This window comes from Corvus brachyrhynchos, unplaced genomic scaffold, assembly GCF_000691975.1.
Source record: "Corvus brachyrhynchos isolate BGI_N302 unplaced genomic scaffold, ASM69197v1 scaffold191, whole genome shotgun sequence".
NCBI lineage: Eukaryota > Metazoa > Chordata > Aves > Passeriformes > Corvidae > Corvus > Corvus brachyrhynchos.
In genome coordinates this window covers 463,427-483,072 of record NW_008236487.1, presented here as the reverse complement: position 1 = coordinate 483,072, position 19,646 = coordinate 463,427, and the positions used below count along the sequence as shown (strand labels likewise).

Here is a 19,646-nt window from a genome sequence, read left to right as displayed (position 1 = left end):
TGCCACTGTCAGAAACAGTAACAATTAAATGCTTTGAGCTAGTGTTATTAAAAAAACCCCAACCAAACCAAAAGCCCTTTCCTACCCCAAGCTTGTCCCTTGATAGGGATCACAGTTCACAACAGACACAGCCTTTCCCACTCACCTTTTTCACGCATCTTTGTCACATCAGGGTGACCACAACCCCCTTCCAAAACGCAGCCCCAGTTTCAGCATCGGTCACACCCCCACATACACTGCTCTCCCAGGATCACTGGCTGGTTCATGCTCTCCCAACACAAAGAAAGCCGCTCTTGTCCAGGGTTGCACACAGAGACCCAAGGTCACAGCATAACACACGAGCCATGACCCTTCTCTAGTGACCTGCCTGGAGCATGGAGGAAAGATTACATTTCCTACTTTATCAGGTACAAAAGGAGCAAAACAGAACTTACCATTTGATGTAGGCACTTCCAGTATGCACTCAAAGAAATCTCTCCCCCTTTCCCGAGCAAAAGAAAGGCCGAGGCTAGCCCTTAGCCCTGGTTTTAAAGGGCGTGCTGAGAGCAAGGCTGCTGGTCTCCACGGCACCTGACAGGAGGCTGATTACTCAGAACTGAAGCCTCTCTGCTATATAGAAGCGTTGTTTTTCTTTCTTTTTTAGAAAGACTAGCAGTGTATTGCAGATACAGCTACATCTTTTGTAACTGTTGCCTTTGCAATTACCAGCTTATGAGGCTCTGGGTGAATGCAAAACTATCATCCACTTCTCTTCTTTTATTTTTAACCACTTGGGTCAAGACAGCAACAGGTGAACTCACTTAGCAATGGATGGCTAAAAGCAGCCAAATTACCTACACCTTGTAATTAGGTTAAGGGCAACCAGGTGATTTGGCCTTTGTAAACAGCTGTTTCTTTCCACTGCCAAAAAAACCTGCCTGACTGATTAATTAAGGTTAGGTGTGATGGATCCCACCCCTTGTCTTGTTGCATTTTTGCATCAGTGCCCGATGTTTTGAAGAAATACTGCCCTTGGTTTCAGAAATAAAACCACGAATCATTCCCTCTGCCCTAGCATCTTGTTGAAGACAAAAGCCAGCAAAAAGTGTTCAGAGGAGATATAAAGCCCAGCCATTGACAGTCAGAGAACCACAGAATTGTTTATGTTGGAAAAGACCTTTAAGATCATCAAGTTCAGTCATTAATCTAATACTGCCAAGGCCACCACTAATCCATGTCTCTAAGTGACACATCTGCATGTCTTTTGAATTCCTCCAGGGATGGTAACCCAACCATTTTGCTAGGCAGCCTGTTCCAGTGTCTGACGAGCCTTTTGTTGAAGAGAGATTTTTCCTAATGTCCAATCTAAACCTCCCCTGGTGCAACTTGAGGCCATTTCCTCTTGTTACTGTTGCTTGTCACTTGGGAGAAGAGACTGACCCCCAGCTGGCTACACCCTCCTTTCAGGGAGCGGTAGAGAGTGATAAGGTCCCTCCTGAGCCTCCTCCTCTCCAGGCTGAACACCCCCAGCTCCCTCAGCTGCTCCTCAGATCACTTACTCTGCAGACCCTTCACCAGCTCCACTGTCCTTCTCTGGACTCACTCCAGCACCTCAAAGTCCCTCTTGATCGTGAAGGGACAAAAACTGAACCCAGGATTTGAGGTGCAGCCTCACCAGTGCCCAGCACAGGGGGATGATCCTTTCCCTGTGGTCCTGCTGGCCACACTATTTCTGATGCAGGCCAGGATGCCACTGGCCGTCTTGGCCACCTGGGCACACTGGTGGCTCATGTTCAGCCAGCATCTCCAGGTCCTTTTCCACCAGGCAGCCTTCCAGCCTCTCCTCCCCAAGTGTGTAGCGCTTCATGGAGTTGCTGTGACCCAGGTGCAGGACCCAGCTCTTCATCTTGTTGAACCTCACACAAGTGGCCTCAGTCCACTGATCCAGCCCCTGCAGATTCCCCTGCAGAGCCTTTCTACCCCCCAGCAGGTCAACACTCCCACCCAGCTTGGTGTTGCCTGCAAACTGAGGGCGCACTCCATCCTCTCATCCAGATCATTGGCAATGATATTAAACACAAAAGCCAACCCGAAGAGAAGATCTCTCTCTAATGCCCTGTAAGTTTGAGGCTTGTCTGTGTCCTGAAGGAAGAGAATTTAATATTCCTTGCAAAATCCCTGGGTTTTGGATAATCTACGTTATTGTAACTCTGGACAAGCTCGTTTTCCACAAAAATACCCATTATTTTTTTAACCTTGCTGAGCTCTTGCTCACCACAAGTATCTTGTGCCTACTAATACCACGAGGCGACTGTGAGGGGAAACTGGGTACTCTCAACATGCAACTTTGACTCAGACCTTCTAGGTAAACCCCAGGGAGAAGAGAGCATCCCATTGGACACAGATGTGTGTGTTGGTTTAGCAATACATGTGATGCCTCCTGTCTCCCCAGGGCGTGAATCCTCACCTGCGGATCAACGGGCCGATGAACATCAACCACTACGCGACGAAGAAGAGCGTGGCAGAGAGCATGCTGGACGTGGCGCTCTTCATGGCCAACGTCACCCAGCTCAAAGCCGTGCTGGAGCAGGGCACATCCTTCCAGTACTATGCCACCCTCATTGTGCTCATCAGCATCTCCCTCTTCTTCCAGGTGATGATTGGGATTCTTCTTATCATCACTGGTAAGGTGGCCACCAAGGCGCGTGCACCCTTGCAGGGTGCTGCAGGGGCAGGGTACCCTGTGGCTTGGCTGGCATGGGGGTGGAAGGGAGAAGCCTCTTGCGCCAAAACATTCCCCTCTGTCTCCATCCAGGGCTGCAGGAGGGTTGAAGGTAGCATGATGTGGGTGGTAGGGTGGTCTGTGTTACTCAAAATGGTGGGTGGGTTGTTCTTCATTTGCACACCTCTGAGCACAACTGTTCCTTCACTTTCTCACTGCTGACCCCCTGTCCCAGTGAAACAGCTGGGGTTTGGCCAAGCTGGGCCTCTTGCTGCCCCTACTGCTATGTGCTCCTTCATGCAGCTCTTGCAGACACTACATTTTAGCTGTATTTTACATCTCACTTCATCTGGGGCTTAACAGAACAATTTAGGCAGAGCTATGCCCTATATTAACCTCACATTTAACCGATCCCATGGTTCTCCTAGTGCCCTACAGACAGTACATTAACACCAGCATTGGTTTGCCCAGTGCTCCATTTGATACAGAAGCTGCTGTATTTCAGTCTCCAACACATTCCCAGTGTTAAACCCCTGCAAAACGCTGCATTTTCCTGTATATCCTACATGGTTTTTTATGGGGCACAGAGAACTGGAGGCTATGGGAAATCCGGGACATGTTCCCTCCCCTGTCGCACACGCCACAGCTTTTCCTGGTGGCAGCTGTGATGGCTGGAACCAGCTGGGAGGAGAAAGGGCACAAGGGACCACGACAAGGCTGCTGTTTGCATGGCTTATTGGCCAGACAGCCCTGGTAACCAGGGTATTCCTGAGTCCAAAGGGATCAACGTCCATGAGCCAGGACCAACCCCAGCCGCGTACCCAGGGCTGACAGCTGTGCCAGCACATATGTGACATCTGGGTGTCAAGGAGGAACTGGCCTCCCGGTCCAAGCAGAGCCCTGCTGCCCTTGTCTGCCATGTCCCACAGCCTGCCCTCACCACATCCCACAGCCATGCAGCGCTGGGGGGACCATGGCATGTGTCTGGCTGGTGTGCAGCAGTAACTCGCTGATTTAGGGTCGGCCCGTTGCAGGGCCACAGAACCTCCATGGCAAAACAAAGAGGAGCTTTTCTCTGCTCCATCCTTCTATGTCATCCTAGAGCAAGCTGTGGCTCCTGTAACATTCCTGTGATTATTCCCTCTGCTCTGTGGCCTCAGCACTCAGGGGCACCATGGGTATTTACCACAGGGGGAGGGGGAGGCTTGCAAGAGCTGGGGGACTTGGAGTCAGTCTGCAAACCCCTCTCTCTTTTTGCACTGTGTTGCACAGCTCGTTTGAACCTGAACGATATTGCAAAGCAACCCCGCCTGAATATACTCAACAATGCTGCCACAGCTCTCATCTTCATCACAGTCATCCTCAACATCTTCATCACAGCCTTCGGGGTGCAGAAGACCGGCCTCTACCCTACCAGGAATTTTGGACCTTATTAATTCATGGAGCGATGGACTCAGGTAAGAAAGGGTGAGTTCCCATCACTGCCAGCCCCTGGGAGGGCTCTCAGTCTCAGAAAACATCTCCACTGCAAGGGGGAGAAAGCAGAGCTGCACAAATTAACAAAGCCTTTCCAGAGGCACGTTGCTGTCCCACAAAAACCTGCAGCCATTGAACAAATTCCCTCAGAGGAGGAGGAGTTCTCCTCATTTGGTCTCTAAAGCAAGAACACCAAACATCCCAGTTGCTGGGATTTATCAGCAGCAAGTGGTTTTGGGAAGGCTGCAGAGTTCATGCTAGATACGAACAGCAGCTGTGGACGGCAGCTAAAGGTGGGGAGGAAAACCAGGTGTGTTCTGGGAGGAATTCAAAGATGGCAGCACTATGTGAGCAGAAGAAAAGCAAGGTGCTGGGTGAGATTGGGGGGGGGGGAAGAGCTCTTCACAACAGCCACTGTGGTTTGGTAGGGACTGTTTTAAGCACCTAATGCTCATTTTCAAGGAAGCCCTGTAAATAAGAGTTCATCCAAATGCTTGGGTTCCCATGTCACATCAGTGAGGGAATGGCATGTTCTTAAATCAAAGCACTTTAGCTCAAGAAGCAAAATTCACGTTTCTTGCTCACATGACCAGCAAAATGTAAACACAGTTTAAATGCCACACACCAGGGCAATGGCCAAGGAGAAAGCTCAACAGACACATGCTATGGTGAGGCCGGGTGCAAAGGCCAGAAGCCTCTCCAGAAACACTGCTGGTTTGGGATCCAGAAGGGGGCAGGTGCTGAAGAGCAGCACCCAGCGTGTGTAGGGGCAGTTGTGGCGCCGAGGGACCCAGTGGCTGTGGCTGCTGCTCTCCGGCCACGCAGCACAGAGGAGCCTGAGGTGACCTTACCAGCATTTCTTGTCTTCCCTGCAGGATCTGAGCAGTGCAGCTGGAAGGGAAAGCTCTCCTCCACGTTTCCACTGACCTCAGCAGGAGCCAATTGACAAATCCAGAAAACTGGGTTAAACTTCAAAACTCTGTGTGTGTCATAGCACACTGGCCCCTTACTGTAATGCTTTTGCAGTTCTGAGGGGTGGGAACATCACCTTTCCAAGCTAGAGCAAACTCTGCAGGAGAAAACTGCAGGAACAGCAGCAGCTATACATTTTAAAAATGCAGTTCTGTAAATCTCTTTTATTATTTTTGCTGCCTGCTTCATATACTCAATATTGGCTCATTTGGTAGAGAAGACTGATTGATTTACTTTTTAGGCTAAATAAATAAGTCTGGCTTTTTTTGTGTCTCAAACATAAGTTGATGCCCTTAAAGCAATTCTATCTAGTAGTGCACCTCCCAAATGTTGGAATGGATTTCTCAAACTAAAAAAGAAGTTTTCCTAGGAGGATAGAATGGTGTGTGCACATGAAGATAGCTAGAATCAGTTCAAATGTTTTCCTGGTTGTTTAAAATTAAATGTGACATAGTTAAGAAAACAATCAGATCTTTCCAGCATTGGAATGTTAACAAGGACAGAAAATAGTTATTGTGGTCTGATGTCATCATCAGGGACCTTCCAGGAATGATGTCAGAATAGCCTGACAATATTTAGGAGAAAATGAAGAAACATTACACATAAGGGGACAGCCCAGGCTCATTGCCACAATGAAAAATCACGGTTGCATAGCGTATTATTTGATTTTAAAAATTGCCATTATGGTTTAAAGTCTTAACACTAATATAAATGTTTTAAAATATATTTGGTTTATATTGACAGCTCTGGTAATTCTCTTGTATTAGAACAATTTGTTTCCTTTAAAAAAACCCCTTTGAATTAATGAGTTTCCAGATTTTTATGAAAGAGTAAAAATTTTCGATCCTAATTTTTTTAACTCTATAGTCATGCTAAAAATGGTATTTTAATAGCCTTATGTACGCCTATTTAAATAATTACATGCTCTTTTGATTATTAAATGATTTTTGCCATTGTACTGCAGAATCAGAGTTCAATAAGGACTTTTCATGTTGTATATCCTTGCCACCCCTGAGAGAGAAATGTCATGAAAGCATCCTCACACCGGTCTTCAGGAGCTACTGGGAGTGTCTGACAGATACAGACAGACTTCATTTGTACTCTGCATTTGGCTTTACAACCCCAATTTTCTGTGTAAGTCACACGAGGTGCTTTTTTCTGAGAGGGTGTGAATGATCCTGCCCACGAAGGAGGTGGGTAAGGGCACGGGCCAGCAGCAGCTTAGCACCTGAAACTGACAGGGACTTTTTTGAGCTGAAGGAAAGTTGCATAAAAAGGGGAGGGTGGAAAGTACCAGTTATGTATTTACCAGAACCTGAAGTGGCAAAGCTGAGCACAGTCTGGCCTCTGGTGAAGCAGGCAGAGACTTGCTCCCCACTTGTTCTGGGGGATGACAGGTCTGGGGAGACTCTGAGTTTGCTGCTTAACCTGGTCCTCAGTCTCTGCTGTGACTGGCAGCAAACAGGGGTGGATGTTTCTGGGAAGCCTCTTATCCCGCCTCCTCTAGAAAAATGCTTCACTGTAGAGGTAGCAAAATGAGTTGTAGGCACAGTGAAACCACAAAGCCAAGGGCTCTCAGCCACTGCTGGCTGGCTGGGTTCATGGAAATGTAAAAAACTACGTATTCTGCGTGCAGACCCCAAACCCTAGGACTCATGGCTTCATGGAGCAGGAGGCAAAGCAATTAGCACTGATGACTGAATGTAAAGAGAGGGAAAAACAGAAAAGATTCAACTGGGAAAGAAGCAGTGGGGGGAATTTCATTACCAGATCTTAACTTCATCGTTGTTTCACAGAGCAACTAGATTGGGTATGGCAGCACGTGAGGCCTGCATGAGCACAGAAGGCTTCTGTCACCCATCCCAGGCAAGCAAAAGGCTGGCAGCACATTGGAATACTTTCCCTCCATCACCTTTAATATCAGTTTCTTGTTATAGTAAAATCACACTCATTAGCAACCGTGGCTGCCTTTTCCCCTCTTCATGTGTGACTCCCATTGCTGCCAAGCTTTTGATACTCAAAGAACGCCCAGTTGAAGCGAAAATGGCCAAAACTGAATCCAAAGAAGCAGGTGCAGTGAAAGAGCGGACCTCCCATTTGTGTATGTAGGCTGTGCCAAGTACCGAGCTCAGGCCTAGGCTCTCACCTGTGGTCTTCTCCAGGAACTGTCCTCTGCTTGCCAGGAGGGTACCACTGTTTCCCACATTCTCTCATCACATCACACCCATGCTTTGCTGGAATGTGTATTTGTCCACTGTTTCCACCTTGTTTCACATGATATACCCATGTAGACAGCAAAAAACCTGGGTTTTTGCCATCGCATTTTCTGCAGATCTGGAGGGGACTGAAGCAGGGCTCACTCTTGGCTAACCTTGCCCACTGCATCTCCCACCCAGCTCTTGCTGGCTTGAGCAGAGAGTGATCTCTGGTGCTGGCTGTGCTTTCAGTTAATGAAGAGAGGAGCAACACCTGGTTTCTAATCCCTGCTGCACGGTGATGTGGGTGCAAAGTGACACACAGACAGAAGAGAGCTCTTGTAGGAAGACAATGTATTTATAAAACACGAGGGAGAATCTGTATATCCCCCAGCTCCAACAGAGAGGTGGCCCAGGAGTCGTCTTGAAGGCACAGAGCCACTTTAAGGCAGGTAACTCAAAGGGACAACTCAGATTTTCAACACAAGGCATCTGTATCTAAAAAACAATCAACTTCAGACATTTGTAGACAATGAGGAGAGATGTTCATACCGGGCAAACATCAAGACAACGATGAAACAAATCATAATTTTCACACAATACACTTTGCTCAGATTAAAAGCCAGCCCTTCTTCATTCCCTTGCTGACCTGCAAAGCAAGCCCGAGCACCACAGCTCAGGCCTGAAGACACAGTCACATTTGTAGGCAGAGCCCCCTTGCCCTGCACCTCACACTCGGTGGCCCGGACTCCCCAGCCTGGTCACATCCCACCGTGGGGAAGGTCTCTTGTGCAGCATGGTCCATCATCTCCCCAGCCACAGAGCTTCCGCAGCAGCTTGCTCCTGGCCTGGTGCAAGGAAAATCCTATGCAACTGACTTCCTCTGGCTGTCCAGGCAGGACACAGCCAGGATGCACATGAAGGCCAGAAACCCCAGCACAGCTTCCTAAAAAGATCCTGGTGACAGAAATGTGACCAGCTGTTGAGGGGAGTCAGCTTCCTGGCCATGTCCTTTCACTGCATGGCTGAGGGATCCGCTCCTGCTGTGCTTCCTGCTCTCCCCCTCTTCGTGACTCTGTCTGGGGAGAAAAACTGCAGCTTGTTTTGGAAGAGGGGCAGCAGCCCCAGAGCGAAGCCCAGCACTGCTCCTGCAAGGTTTGCTGCTGGCCAGTAAACTGGGGACTGTGAGCTCCCTCCCTACAACCTGCAGTGAGGTCTCTGAGCATGTGGGCTGCAAGACAGGTTTTGTCCCCAAGGGCTCTCCAAGCTCCTCCATGGAGGCTGCCTGCTAGTGCCAATTAGTGTTTAGCTTACTACTGCAATGCTTGGATACCAACTGAGAATTCCCACTGGAAGGGAAGAACATTTGAGATGGCAGCCTTGACAGTGGGGAAACTGGCCATCAGGAAACTGGACTGAAAACCAGTAACTCCTTACATCTCCACCAAGGAGTCCTCATGAGGTAGTTCTGCTTACCACTGGCCTGGGCTACAAGCTGTGAAGGAAGGAGTACAGTCACAGCTGAAAAATGGGGGCAAAATCCTCAAATTCTGCTGGCAGTGCTGCAGTGAGGGGTGCACCCTACTGTCCAGTCCACTCTTTGCTGGCTGTCCTCTGTGGTGGGGAAGAGGGGCTACTCACGTCATTTAAGCCAAGTGAGTTACCTTCTGGATGCACCTAACTCTTGCCAGTGTCTGCAGGTGAATGCCAGCTGCTAACTTTAGGAGCTGCAGACCACATCCACAGCCAGATGTGAAAGCCCACAGTACAAGTAACTCTTGCTCCCTGTGCTCGACTTAGGAGCTGCCACCGAATCCAGCAGCTCTCCACCTGCAGACCGGGCACCATGCTGGTCCCAGCTTGATGGGGCCAGACAGCTGGGTCTGCTAACGCCTCGCTCGCCGTGTCCCGGCTCTCGCCCTCCCGACAGCCTCTCCCCATTCCACAGGGATTGCGTGACACAGCCAGCCTGGACAGGCTGTGCAGGCACAGTCCTGGAGCCTGGAAAGCAGCTCACCTGCACACTCATGGAGTTGTGCCTGTGTCTGAGGGAAGCACAAGCTCTGACATGCACCCAGAGCAGCACTGACACTGCACATTCCAGGCAGAAACAGAGCTTATTGCAACATTGCATCATGGGGCTCTGGTCTCCCAAACTCTTATAATACTTTAAAAAAAAAAGTGTTGACTCTGTCAGCCTCTTCCCTCTCACCCCAACTGCAGTGATTTAATTTCTTAGGATCTGCATGGGTAAAGTATTTTCCCTCAACAGGAAGACTACTCTGGCTTGGGCAGCTGGCTAAGGCTGCCTCTTCTGGGATATTCAGTGTCTCCATTCTGGCAAAGGCTCCACGGATTCAAAGACACAACCACCTCCTGTCTACATCTCACCACAGCTGCACACTGCACAGCAGAACTTTCTGGTATCTGGTTGACCTTTTCTAAATCCATCAGTCACAAAGCCCAGATTGATGCAAACAGATAATTTGACACAATTTCTATCTCACATGCCAGAACTTGCACATTCAGTTTTCTACTGCAGTAGCGGAACTTGATGGACTCGTCGAGCACCAAAGACCCAGTAATAAATGAATGCCTATTCTGAATTGGCATCTACTCCACCAGCAAAGAGCAAAAAAATCTAGTACCACGTCAGTTTTGCTTGTATTCTGCATACATCCAGTACTCCTTCCCAGCAACTCCCCAGAGAACTGGGCACCATGAGCAGCATCCTCTGCCACACTCTCCTCTCAAGCTTGAGACCAATAGCAGCCTTTTCAGCATGGTATGGGGACACTGAAGCTCCAGTGTAAAGCACTGAGTGAGCTGGGATTTCTGGGTTTAAACAGTCTTCTAAAATGGTTACAGGGTAAAATAATCTTGCCTTACACTTACAGGAGTTTTAGGGGATGAGACTTCCCTGTAGCACCAGGCCAGCTCTCTCTCCACAGTTCTTGCATCAGTGACAGCATGGGTTTGCCCATCCTTTTATTCACTCATCTGTCCTCACTGTTCATTACACCCAGTGCATGTGCCAAGACCTGAGGCCACCTCCTCCGTACCAGGCCAGAGCTCCCAGGGCTGCTCCAGAGATGAAGCACCAGCAGCTGTGCTGGTTCTTCAACCAAGAAGCCTGCTCTTGACATAAGAGTCAAGCTACGACAAGACCCAACTGTGAGGCCATAACTTATTAAATTAACTTTTAGATGCTGCATAAATGTACAGGATTTTGAGAGCTCTGTCTCCTCTTCTGACAAATCACAATATTTCAACTAATAAAATATTGCCACTTCTTCCCTGCTAGGATTTCCCTGATATTGTTAGGACAAACACACGTCTGTCAGATAAGGCTGCAAAGTTCCTCCTGAGATGCCCTGTTAGCTTCTCTGTACAGACCCTCCACTACCCTCAGGCAGTGGATCAATAATTCAGGTGGAATTGTAACGTCACCCTTGCCACTCGCCCAGCTACAGGCAAACGTGGCTCTTGTAAGGGAAATGTATTTGCATCTCCATCCATGGCCCATAATTTGCTCAACACGAGCACAGTTTTTCCTAATGACCAAAGTGAAAAGCACAGAGAACCATCTAAGCACCAGCAGCCTGAAGTGCCTATCAGCTCCTCCGCATCCAGATTTCCTTGAGCCAGCGCATGGGCATGTGGGTGCAATACTGATCAGAGAACTTTGGTCCCCGGTCCAAAACCATGGATACTGGAGAGATGGCAAAGGAAAGGAAATGGGAGGAAATGGGGATGGTTGTGGGTTCTTTTTTTTTTTTTTTTTTTTTTCTTTCAAGTATTGAATGAGAAGCTGCGTTGCTCTAAATAAACCATTCTGGGCTTAGGTGGGATTTATGTTGTTTGGTGCAAGACTCAACAGGAAACAAGGCACCTTTCCCACTGTACCTTCCACCAGACTGCATGGCAGGAAATGCAAGTCCTTCACTTGTCGACATCTCCCCCACATGCCTTCCCAGCCACACATGGATCCCACATCTTGGATACGATGGCTCACAAGAGAGGCTCCCACTCCGCTAGCCTGATCATCCCTTCCTCAGCTATGCCATCCCATCAGAGGGCTCTGGAGGCAGAGGAAGAGTTTGGGCACTCGGCTGTGTGCTCCAGTAAAGTGCACATCTGGATGAGATGGTGGACAGCTGCTGAACAGCTCTGGGATTGAAGGCTACAGTGTCTTCACCTGGCGTCGGTTCCACATGCCCCGCTTCGAGTGAAACCAGTGGAAAAAGTTTCTCAGGGAGAGACGCTCCACCTCCAGCCCAGCCTGTAAGATCCTGGCAGAAAGAAGAGTAGACTTAGGGAAAATTTCATCACAAAGGTACTGAGGGACTCAGCCTCAGGAAAACTCTTAAGTTGTGCTATTGACAAGAGACTGCAAGCAAATTGGATAGTCCAGAAGAGCTCAGGGGCATCCCATAGCCATAAGCAGAAATCTAATGACACTTTCTGAGTGCTTATGCACCCTTGAGGGCAAGACTGGTCAGGAGTGCCTGCATATGCCAAGACAGGAGGAAAGACAGCTGGCAGCACTGGATTGCAGTCAGCTGACAGAAAAGACAGGACAGGCCCCAAACCCTACGACTCCAAACCCAGAGGCCCAGGATTTGTGCAGTGGAGATCCCTCATCACAAAATACTCAGAAATTTTAACTGTACCTAATGATCTTCAAATGCTCTCCACCATTTGGTCTTCAAGGCAATTCAATTGCTAAATGTTATATGGGAAATGTGAGGGACCCAGACTGTGCTCTGCACTGCTTGAAGAGGACAAAGTCTTCACGATCACCAGTGCCTGATCTGCATGAGACCAACCAGCAGTGTGGCTGGAAGGCAGCAGAAAATAGCTCTTCTCTTACTAGTAGCTGCAGCAGAGTGTTTTGTGTCCCCTCACCTACTAGGTTTGAGGTCAGGATTTGCTCAAAGACCCTCCCTCACTGGCCAAGGTTATGGCGGCAGTAGTCATCTCAATCCCCTCAAATCCCCACTCCTGTGGTCATTGGTTCTCCAAGATCTGATGGGCTTCCCCTCCTGAGCACTTGAACAATGACGATGGATGCCTACCTGTCCAGGAGTTCCCAGTCCTCTCCACCCCAGCGGTCCCGAAACTCTTTTGTGTTCATGCCTCCGATTTTGTCCAGGTCAGACTTGTATATGCCCAGGAGACCAAACCCATTCACCTCCCAGTAGCCTGAGGAGAGCACAAAAGAGGCACAGCTTTGTTGGGGCTTTGAACCATTGATGGCTCTAGCAGAGCTGCTGGAGTGAGACTCAAGCTACCTTTAGCACAGTGTTGGCACCAGGGAGAAAACTCAGCACCAAAGCAGAGCTAACCATGCCAACCAGCTTTGGGAATGAGAAAGGCGTGTGGACAGACAGCGTGGTCTGTCCTGTCAACTTGTTAGCAGAGCCTCTCACATCTCCTGTCTGGCAACACAGCTCCTGGACTGTCCCAGCTTCCCAGGGTTGTCCCTGTGCCTGGATGGCTCAGGATGGCCACCTCTGTCTAAAGGAAATCCTATGCTAAGATGATCTGTGCCACTTTTCTCCCTCCAGCTTGGCTTGTTTCCCTCAGCCCTGGTCTACCAGCTCTCCTCGGGATAGGCTGTGCCCCCTAAGAAAAGAGAGATATGGACAGACAGGAATAAAGGAGGGTTTTTCCAAGGTCCTTAAATCCATAAAGAGCCCTAGGAAACAACATCAGACAAAGGGCTCTGCTAAATTTTTGATCTCAAATTCCAGGTACCTGATGCTGTTAAACCCCACCCTATGTCTAACACACACTCACGCAGTGGACCTAGAAGTACCTCGAGCTCCAGACCTTGACAGTACCAGAAGAACCAATCTAGAGGAGGCAGGCACTTTCTTCTTTCCCCATTTCCCAGAGTCTGAACCGAGGAGGCTCCACACCCTCTTACCATCAGGCCACTGTGGGGACATCCCGCAGTGCAGCCTCATGACCATGGGTGCAAAGGCCATCTTGCCTTCCACGCAGTGCTTCCTGATTGAATCAATGACTCCAGCTGGGAAGTGGATGTGGAGGTCACACAGGAAGACAATGCTGTGCGGGTCCTGCAACCAATCATACCGGTTGGGAAAAAACCAGGTTGACTTTCAGTAAGTCTTTCTTGAGGGGCAGGAAGACAGAGACATGGGAGCCAAAGTCTCATTACTGCATCAGAAACTGAAATCCCAAGGGCTGGAAAAATGTCCATTGAGTGGATGTTCAATGAGGAGTGTGAAATACCATGACTGTGGCCTGGCAGAGCCAGGATCACAAAGCTGCTGCTGCTGCTTTCCCTCCTGTCTGACAGTCCCAGCAGGTGGACAAGAATCAAACAGAGCACAGGCTCCTCAGAATAAAGAGACCCTTACTCTGGAAGGGCAGGAAACACACCTACATTTGAACTGGTCTGCTAGGCTACTCCCTTCCCTAAAATCCAGCGTGTTCAGTACCAAAGGCAGTGGCAATACCAGACACATCCTGTAAACTTCCCTGTCCACCCCAAGGCCCCCCTGACTCACCGTTACGAGGTCTATCCCCGCCTGCAGCCCGGCAGAACGCTCGAAATTGCCCGTCAGCTTCAGATACCGATATCTGGGGGTCAGAGGTGAAGGGGAAGTTCAGAGGCACAGGAAGCACTGCAGGCAGCGCTGCACCAGCACTGGGCTGTGGAGCTGCCCTGGCCCCATGCACCCTGTGAAGCACAGGAAGCCTCTGCTGGGGGAGCGCACAGGCCCAGCACTGCTCCCAGCCCCAGTGTGCTCAGAGAGTCTTGCCCCTGTGCAGTGCCTAGCAAAACTCTTCTCAGCTCTAGCCCAGCTCTGTCCTAGGACTAGACCTGGAAACCCCTGGCATGTAAGGGAAATGACCAGCCAAGGCTGTTTCAGATCAGAGTAGGGTCATTCCAGCAAGCAGAGGTCTCCACGCTCTCTGTCCCACTTCTCACAGCTTTCTTGTCTTTTCTGCCCTCCCCCTGCCCCATCACTGTGAGACTTGCTTTCTCTTCTCTCTTGCAATCTTGAAACAAGAGACAAATTCAACAAATTTGGCTGGAAGACTACACCAGGTATTGCCTTACACTTTTCTAAAACGATTCCATGAAAATATGTGTATGCACATCATAACAAAAACATATTCATGTGTATGTGCAAGGTCTGGATGGATGGAGTCTGGTTTTCCAGCTGCAGCAGGCTGTGGCTGGTCAACAGAGACTCCCAGATGTGCTGTTTGCAGGCACACGTGTGTGAGTGGCTTTTTGTGACCAAGCAGTGCTCCCACCTGTGCAAGGTCGACCTTTTCAGAGCCTTCTCTACATCCATGTCATCACTGCTGTAGTCTGTGATGATGATGCTGAAGTAGGGATCCTTAGTGACTCGGAATAGCTCTTCCATGTCAGAGATGAACTGCAGCACCCAACGTGCCTGGTTTTTCACTAGTTGTATTGCAACACAGGGAGAATCAAAGCAAGCTGATTTCAATAGTGGTGTTTTTTCATAACAGGCAAGGTTTCTTGCCTTCTGTTAAACCACAACAACCTTTCATGGATGATGAAATAGGCCCAGGCTGAAAACCTGCTCCAAGGAGCCAAGGAATCAGTGTGGGTTCTTTCCCACCATGTGACAGGGGTTTTCTCCGAGGTTACAAGCCATGGGTGCTTGGGCCCTATCACATTTCTGAGGGTATTTAACTTGGAGGGAACAGAAACTGGAAGTGACCCAAGTAAGGTGGTTGAGACTGGCTCAGACCCACTGCCCAGGACTGCCCTCGATGTCCTGGGGAGGCAGGTCCCCCTTACCTGGCACCACAAAGTGAACTACGGCCCGGTGGCTCCAGGAGAATCCCTGGGGCCAGCACAGCTCTGGCTCGTTGGCCGCAGCCATCAGATGCCGCCGGCGGCCCCATGCCAGGTTCCTCATCTTCCTCTCGTCCTCCTCGCTGCCGCCAGCGCCCTGCCAGCCCCGCGCAAAGACGTACTCGGAGAGGCGCACGAGCCGCCCCCCCTGCTCCCGCAGCTCCAGCTCCAGCAGGTAGCGGCTGCCCCGCATGCGGTCCTGGCGCTTCTCCACGTTCACGATGCGCTGCAGCTGGAAGCGCCTGCAGGAGACACGGCTGCCCTGCACACCAGAGCCCCCCTCTCCCACCTCCAGCCCCCCTCTCCCACCTCCAGCCCTGCTGCGCTCCTTCCTCCAGGCCAGCACAACCTTTTTTGTCCCCGGCTTCCCCCTGCTTTGCTGCACTGCTTCCAAAGTCCCATGGGAATGTTTAGCACCTGTTTCTCCTAAATCCACAAGCATGTGGGTAAGACCTGGTATTCCAGCCAAGAGAAAATATTTGGCAAGAGAAATGAAATAAAGGTGACACAGAAAATAACAAATGTGTCTGAATGATTGTGTAGGGCTGGTAATAGTGAGTGTATTCAACACCACCTACAACGATCTTGGCACAGGGAGCGTGTTTGGGCTACTGAAACTGGCTCATGACAGCTTATCAAACAAGAATATGGAGTAGGACTGAGCAATCATACAGTAAAAACTGGCAGGACTTGTACCTTCAGAATGGCCAAAACTGGATGAAATGCCAGGGCATGCCCTTTCGGATCATAACAAGAGTTTCTGCTATAACATAGATGCTTGTCAGTTAAAAATCCTGAGAAAAGCTTGTGTGTACTGATCAGTTACACCTGACTGACTGATGTGACCCTGAAAAAGCAAATGTGATCTTAATATGTAGCATTAGGCCTACTTCCAGCAGGCATTAGAAGCTAGTAACAGCCATTCCAGGATACTGTCACTTATGCATAGGAAGATTTGCACCAACTGAAACCTGCATGGAAAAAGATGGATAAAAAAATTATAAAAATTAAGGTCAGGCCAACAGAAGGGTCAGGAGTCAGATTGTTTAGCTTATGGAGGCACAGAGGAAGTGTGTCTGTTTGCCAGAAGGGATGGTAAGTCTTGAGAAGAACCATTCCAAGACCATGTAACAAAAGAGCACCAGCAAAAGCTGGTACCATTTCTCAGGCACAAGAGGCGTGCCTGAAGTCCAGTCTTTTACACAGATTCCTTGCCTGAAATCTTATTTACCACACCTAGTTCATCCTCTGATTCTCACCAGTTCCTCACACAACAGGTATTCCCCTGCAGCATGGTAAACCAGCCCTAGGACAGTGCCCCCCAGTTTTCTCACTGTGCCTTACCCTTTACTCCTCTGGTTGAGCTTCCTCAGGAAGACACGTGTAACTTCCAGGGCCTCCCTTTCTCTTAGCAGCAGATTTCCTGAGGTGTTGCATTTCAGGTCAATCCAGTCTGTGCGCAGCATATGGAAGTCCAGGTTGCTCATGCTGAAGGTCTGCTCCCAGTTGACTGCCTGGTCAAACACTGGTACGTAATCGAAATCCTCCTCATCCTCCTCCTCTGGCTCCCCATCCACTTCTTCCTCTTCCTCTTCTGCTGCTCCTCCGGACTTGCCCTTCACAGGGGATGCCACCTGCACCTGTCCTTTGCCCACATCCCCCTTGTTGGCCACCTTCTGCTCAGCAATGTAGGACTGCACCTGGCTGAGCCACTGTGGCAGCCCAGGCTGCTGCCTGGGGCTGGCAGCAGTCACCGCGTGTCTCCTGGCTTTGCCAGGGACTGGGCCTCCTTCCCCAGCTGGCATGGTGCCTGCTGGCTGCAGCCCGTCCTTCGTGGTGCTGAGATCTCCTCGAGGTCTCACCCCTGTGGGAACTGTGACCCCTGAGTCCCTTGGGTGGCCAAGCGACTGCTGCCTTTGAGTCACAGTCCTAGAAGGAGGGTTTGCCCTTCTGACAGGCGCTCTCCCCTGGATGGCCCTGGCATGCTGCGGAGGGCTCCTGGAATTGTCTTTGACTCCAGCTTTTAAACGGGGTCTCTTCGTTACTGGGTTTCCCTCCAGCCCAGTCAGGCCGAGGCTTTGGTTGTTAGAGGCCAGCATGGCTGATTTGACACCAGACCTTTTTGTCCTTCTCCCTCGTATCTCCTCTCCTGCATTGCCACCCATCAGCGAGAGGAGCCGGCGACGCTCCCGGAGGGAATAGTCCTCGGGAACGTTATCACTGCCCAACACACTGCTGGGAGCGTGGCCCGCTGGCTCTGCCCTCCCTGTGCCGGGGTGCACGGGGGCACTGGTGCTCTCCACATCCTGCTCCTCGTACTGCAGGTCATCCAGGTTCCCCTCCTGGGAGCCTGCAGGATGAATCGAAGTTACACCTCTGGCATCCTCCCACTGCCTTCCCTGCCCTGACCAGGCACCCAGCAGGCAGGAGGGGCAGCTACTTCTCGCCTCCTCTCAGTGTTGTCTCTCCCGCTCAGAGGGACAGGGATGTTCTCTCACGTGGGAGCCGTGCTCTTGCTGCCACCAGCCTCCTCAGCACCCATTATCCACCACTGCCACAGGCTGTGGAGCTCTCCAGCTTTGTCCTTAGCTGTCGGTCTGGCCACAGCCCTGCAGGGCAGGTGTGAGCACAGGCTGCCACGCTGCACACCTCTGGCTGTGCTGCTCCTGCCCGTGTTTTTGCTAGAATTGCACCTGAGCTAAGCTGTGGGCCTGAGAGCTGTCATGCAGCCCACTGTTTGGTGAGCTCCCAACCTGCCCTTAAGAGAAGTAAAAGTGGCAGCAAAAGTCTCCTCCCAGACACAGCAATCTGGCAGGGAAAGGCTGTGGCTTCCTTGGTATGGAAAGTCAACAGCTTCTTTCAGCTGGTGCTGCAAGACCACACTCCAAAGTGCCAGATAAAAGGATCCTCTGGGTTCTGGCATTAGGGCCCCTACCTGGCTGCTCTGTCTTTTCTCCAGAGTCCAGGCTGTTCTCTGGCCGATCCATTTTCATGTACTTGTAAAATCCAAATCTGCAGAGGGAAGAGCAGAACACAAGTTTGATGAAAGCTACTCTGCCCTTTCCTGGAAGGAGGAAGAAGATCCTGAGCACAGGGAGGCCATCATCAGTTATTTCTCTAGGAAAGTGACCCTCCTTAACCTGCAAAAAAGTCCTCCTGAATGGGTGGGAGTCCTTGCACAAGGTGTCTGACTGTTGCAGGGAGGGAGCATGCAAGTGGCAGTTCCCTTATGGGGCCACCACTGGGATTTGGGCACCAGTGAGGATGAGTGACATGCATTTCTTCCCCCAGAGAGAGGCCTGGTAGTGAGCACGGTTTGGCTTTCACTGTGTCAGCTATCAGAAGGCTTCAGCCACTGGCAGGCCAAGCTTGCTGGGAATACACTCCCTGATGCAGGAGAACAAACATGCTCTGACTCAGCTACTGGGTTAACAGTGCAAGAAAAGCACTGGTAGTTTCCACTTGAGACCTAAACATATTTTCACTTAAGTCATCAAAAGAAACTATAAATGCTTTAATGTTTTGCAAGACTTACGGGATCTTTAAGAATTAAGAAAATTCTACAGAAGTGAGCATGAAATTCCACACCAATTCCAGCCTTCAAGCTCCTCCCCACCCTGCTAAACCCACATTCACAGCATCCTACCTTTCCAAATAATAAGGGTTTTCCTGGTAGAAGCATTTGTTGTCTTTCTCCATGTGGCTCAGACGGCTGTAATCATTTGGGTAAACAAAGGATAAATGAACCTGGGAAGAAGGGAGAAAGACAAAGTAAAACCCTCATAAATGCCAGACATCAGTCACAAGGTGACCCAGATGTAGCTGCAGGGTAACCAGCCCTTTTTAGAGGGAGCAGGAGTTGCTCACTCTCTGCCTCTCCAGTAGCAGGCTGTGAGAACTGAAAACAGAAAGAAGCATGCTAGGATACATGTATGGATGTGCCTTTTCCTCTCTCTCTCAGCGTCTGTCCACCCCTCTAACTGTGAGCCTAAGTCCTACAACAGAGTGAGAACTAAGTGGGAGAGAGGTGGGCAAGTCCTCCTGAAGAGAGGACTTTAGTAATCCACACGTAGTACAGTCCCCCCATGGAGAACGAAATCCTCAGCCACTGTGAGACTCCCTGTGAAGGCAAGCTCAGGCCCCATGGCTAATGGGATCTCTCTCCTTCCTCCTCGTGTATTCCTGGGCAAGCACCCGATTAAGAAACCCAACTTACGAACTGGAGCCCCTGGTAGCGCTGCAGAGGAAATCCATTCACCAGGTAGCTGGGCTTGTACGGGCAGTCTGGCAGGGCCCGGCGCACACGGGACTTGCTGAGCAGAGGCACTGCGGAGAAGGAACACACAGGCAAGAGCTGCAGGAGGAGCCCTGCTGCAACCCACGCACCAGCTTAGCCACTTCTGTCCCCGGGTTCTATTTATCCATCTGAAAT

General features: G+C 50.2%; 2 protein-coding genes across 5 annotated transcripts in view; one reads left to right on the top strand and one right to left on the bottom strand.

Annotated features, from left to right (window-relative positions):
• The window catches only part of NINJ2 (ninjurin 2), a 46,140-nt gene extending 40,033 nt beyond the window's left edge, over positions 1–6,107 (top strand). For 3 of the 4 annotated variants that reach the window (XM_017726228.1, XM_017726230.1, XM_017726229.1), the window contains exons 2-4: positions 2,432–2,663; positions 3,974–4,158; positions 5,053–6,107. In XM_017726228.1, the coding sequence (XP_017581717.1) occupies positions 2,432–2,663; positions 3,974–4,137 (396 nt within the window). In that variant the 3' untranslated portion in view covers positions 4,138–4,158; positions 5,053–6,107. Of the gene's footprint in view, positions 1–2,431; positions 2,664–3,973; positions 4,169–5,052 lie in introns of all 4 variants that reach the window. The other variant, XM_008643983.2, reaches the window with a different exon arrangement.
• A 1,574-nt stretch (positions 6,108–7,681) lies between these two features.
• The window catches only part of B4GALNT3 (beta-1,4-N-acetyl-galactosaminyltransferase 3), a 64,379-nt gene continuing 52,414 nt past the window's right edge, over positions 7,682–19,646 (bottom strand). The window contains 10 exon segments of the mRNA XM_017726192.1: positions 7,682–11,636; positions 12,423–12,549; positions 13,277–13,430; positions 13,884–13,956; positions 14,641–14,794; positions 15,158–15,456; positions 16,559–17,564; positions 18,150–18,226; positions 18,861–18,961; positions 19,431–19,540. Of these exon segments, the coding sequence (XP_017581681.1) occupies positions 11,528–11,636; positions 12,423–12,549; positions 13,277–13,430; positions 13,884–13,956; positions 14,641–14,794; positions 15,158–15,456; positions 16,559–17,564; positions 18,150–18,226; positions 18,861–18,961; positions 19,431–19,540 (2,210 nt within the window). The 3' untranslated portion in view covers positions 7,682–11,527.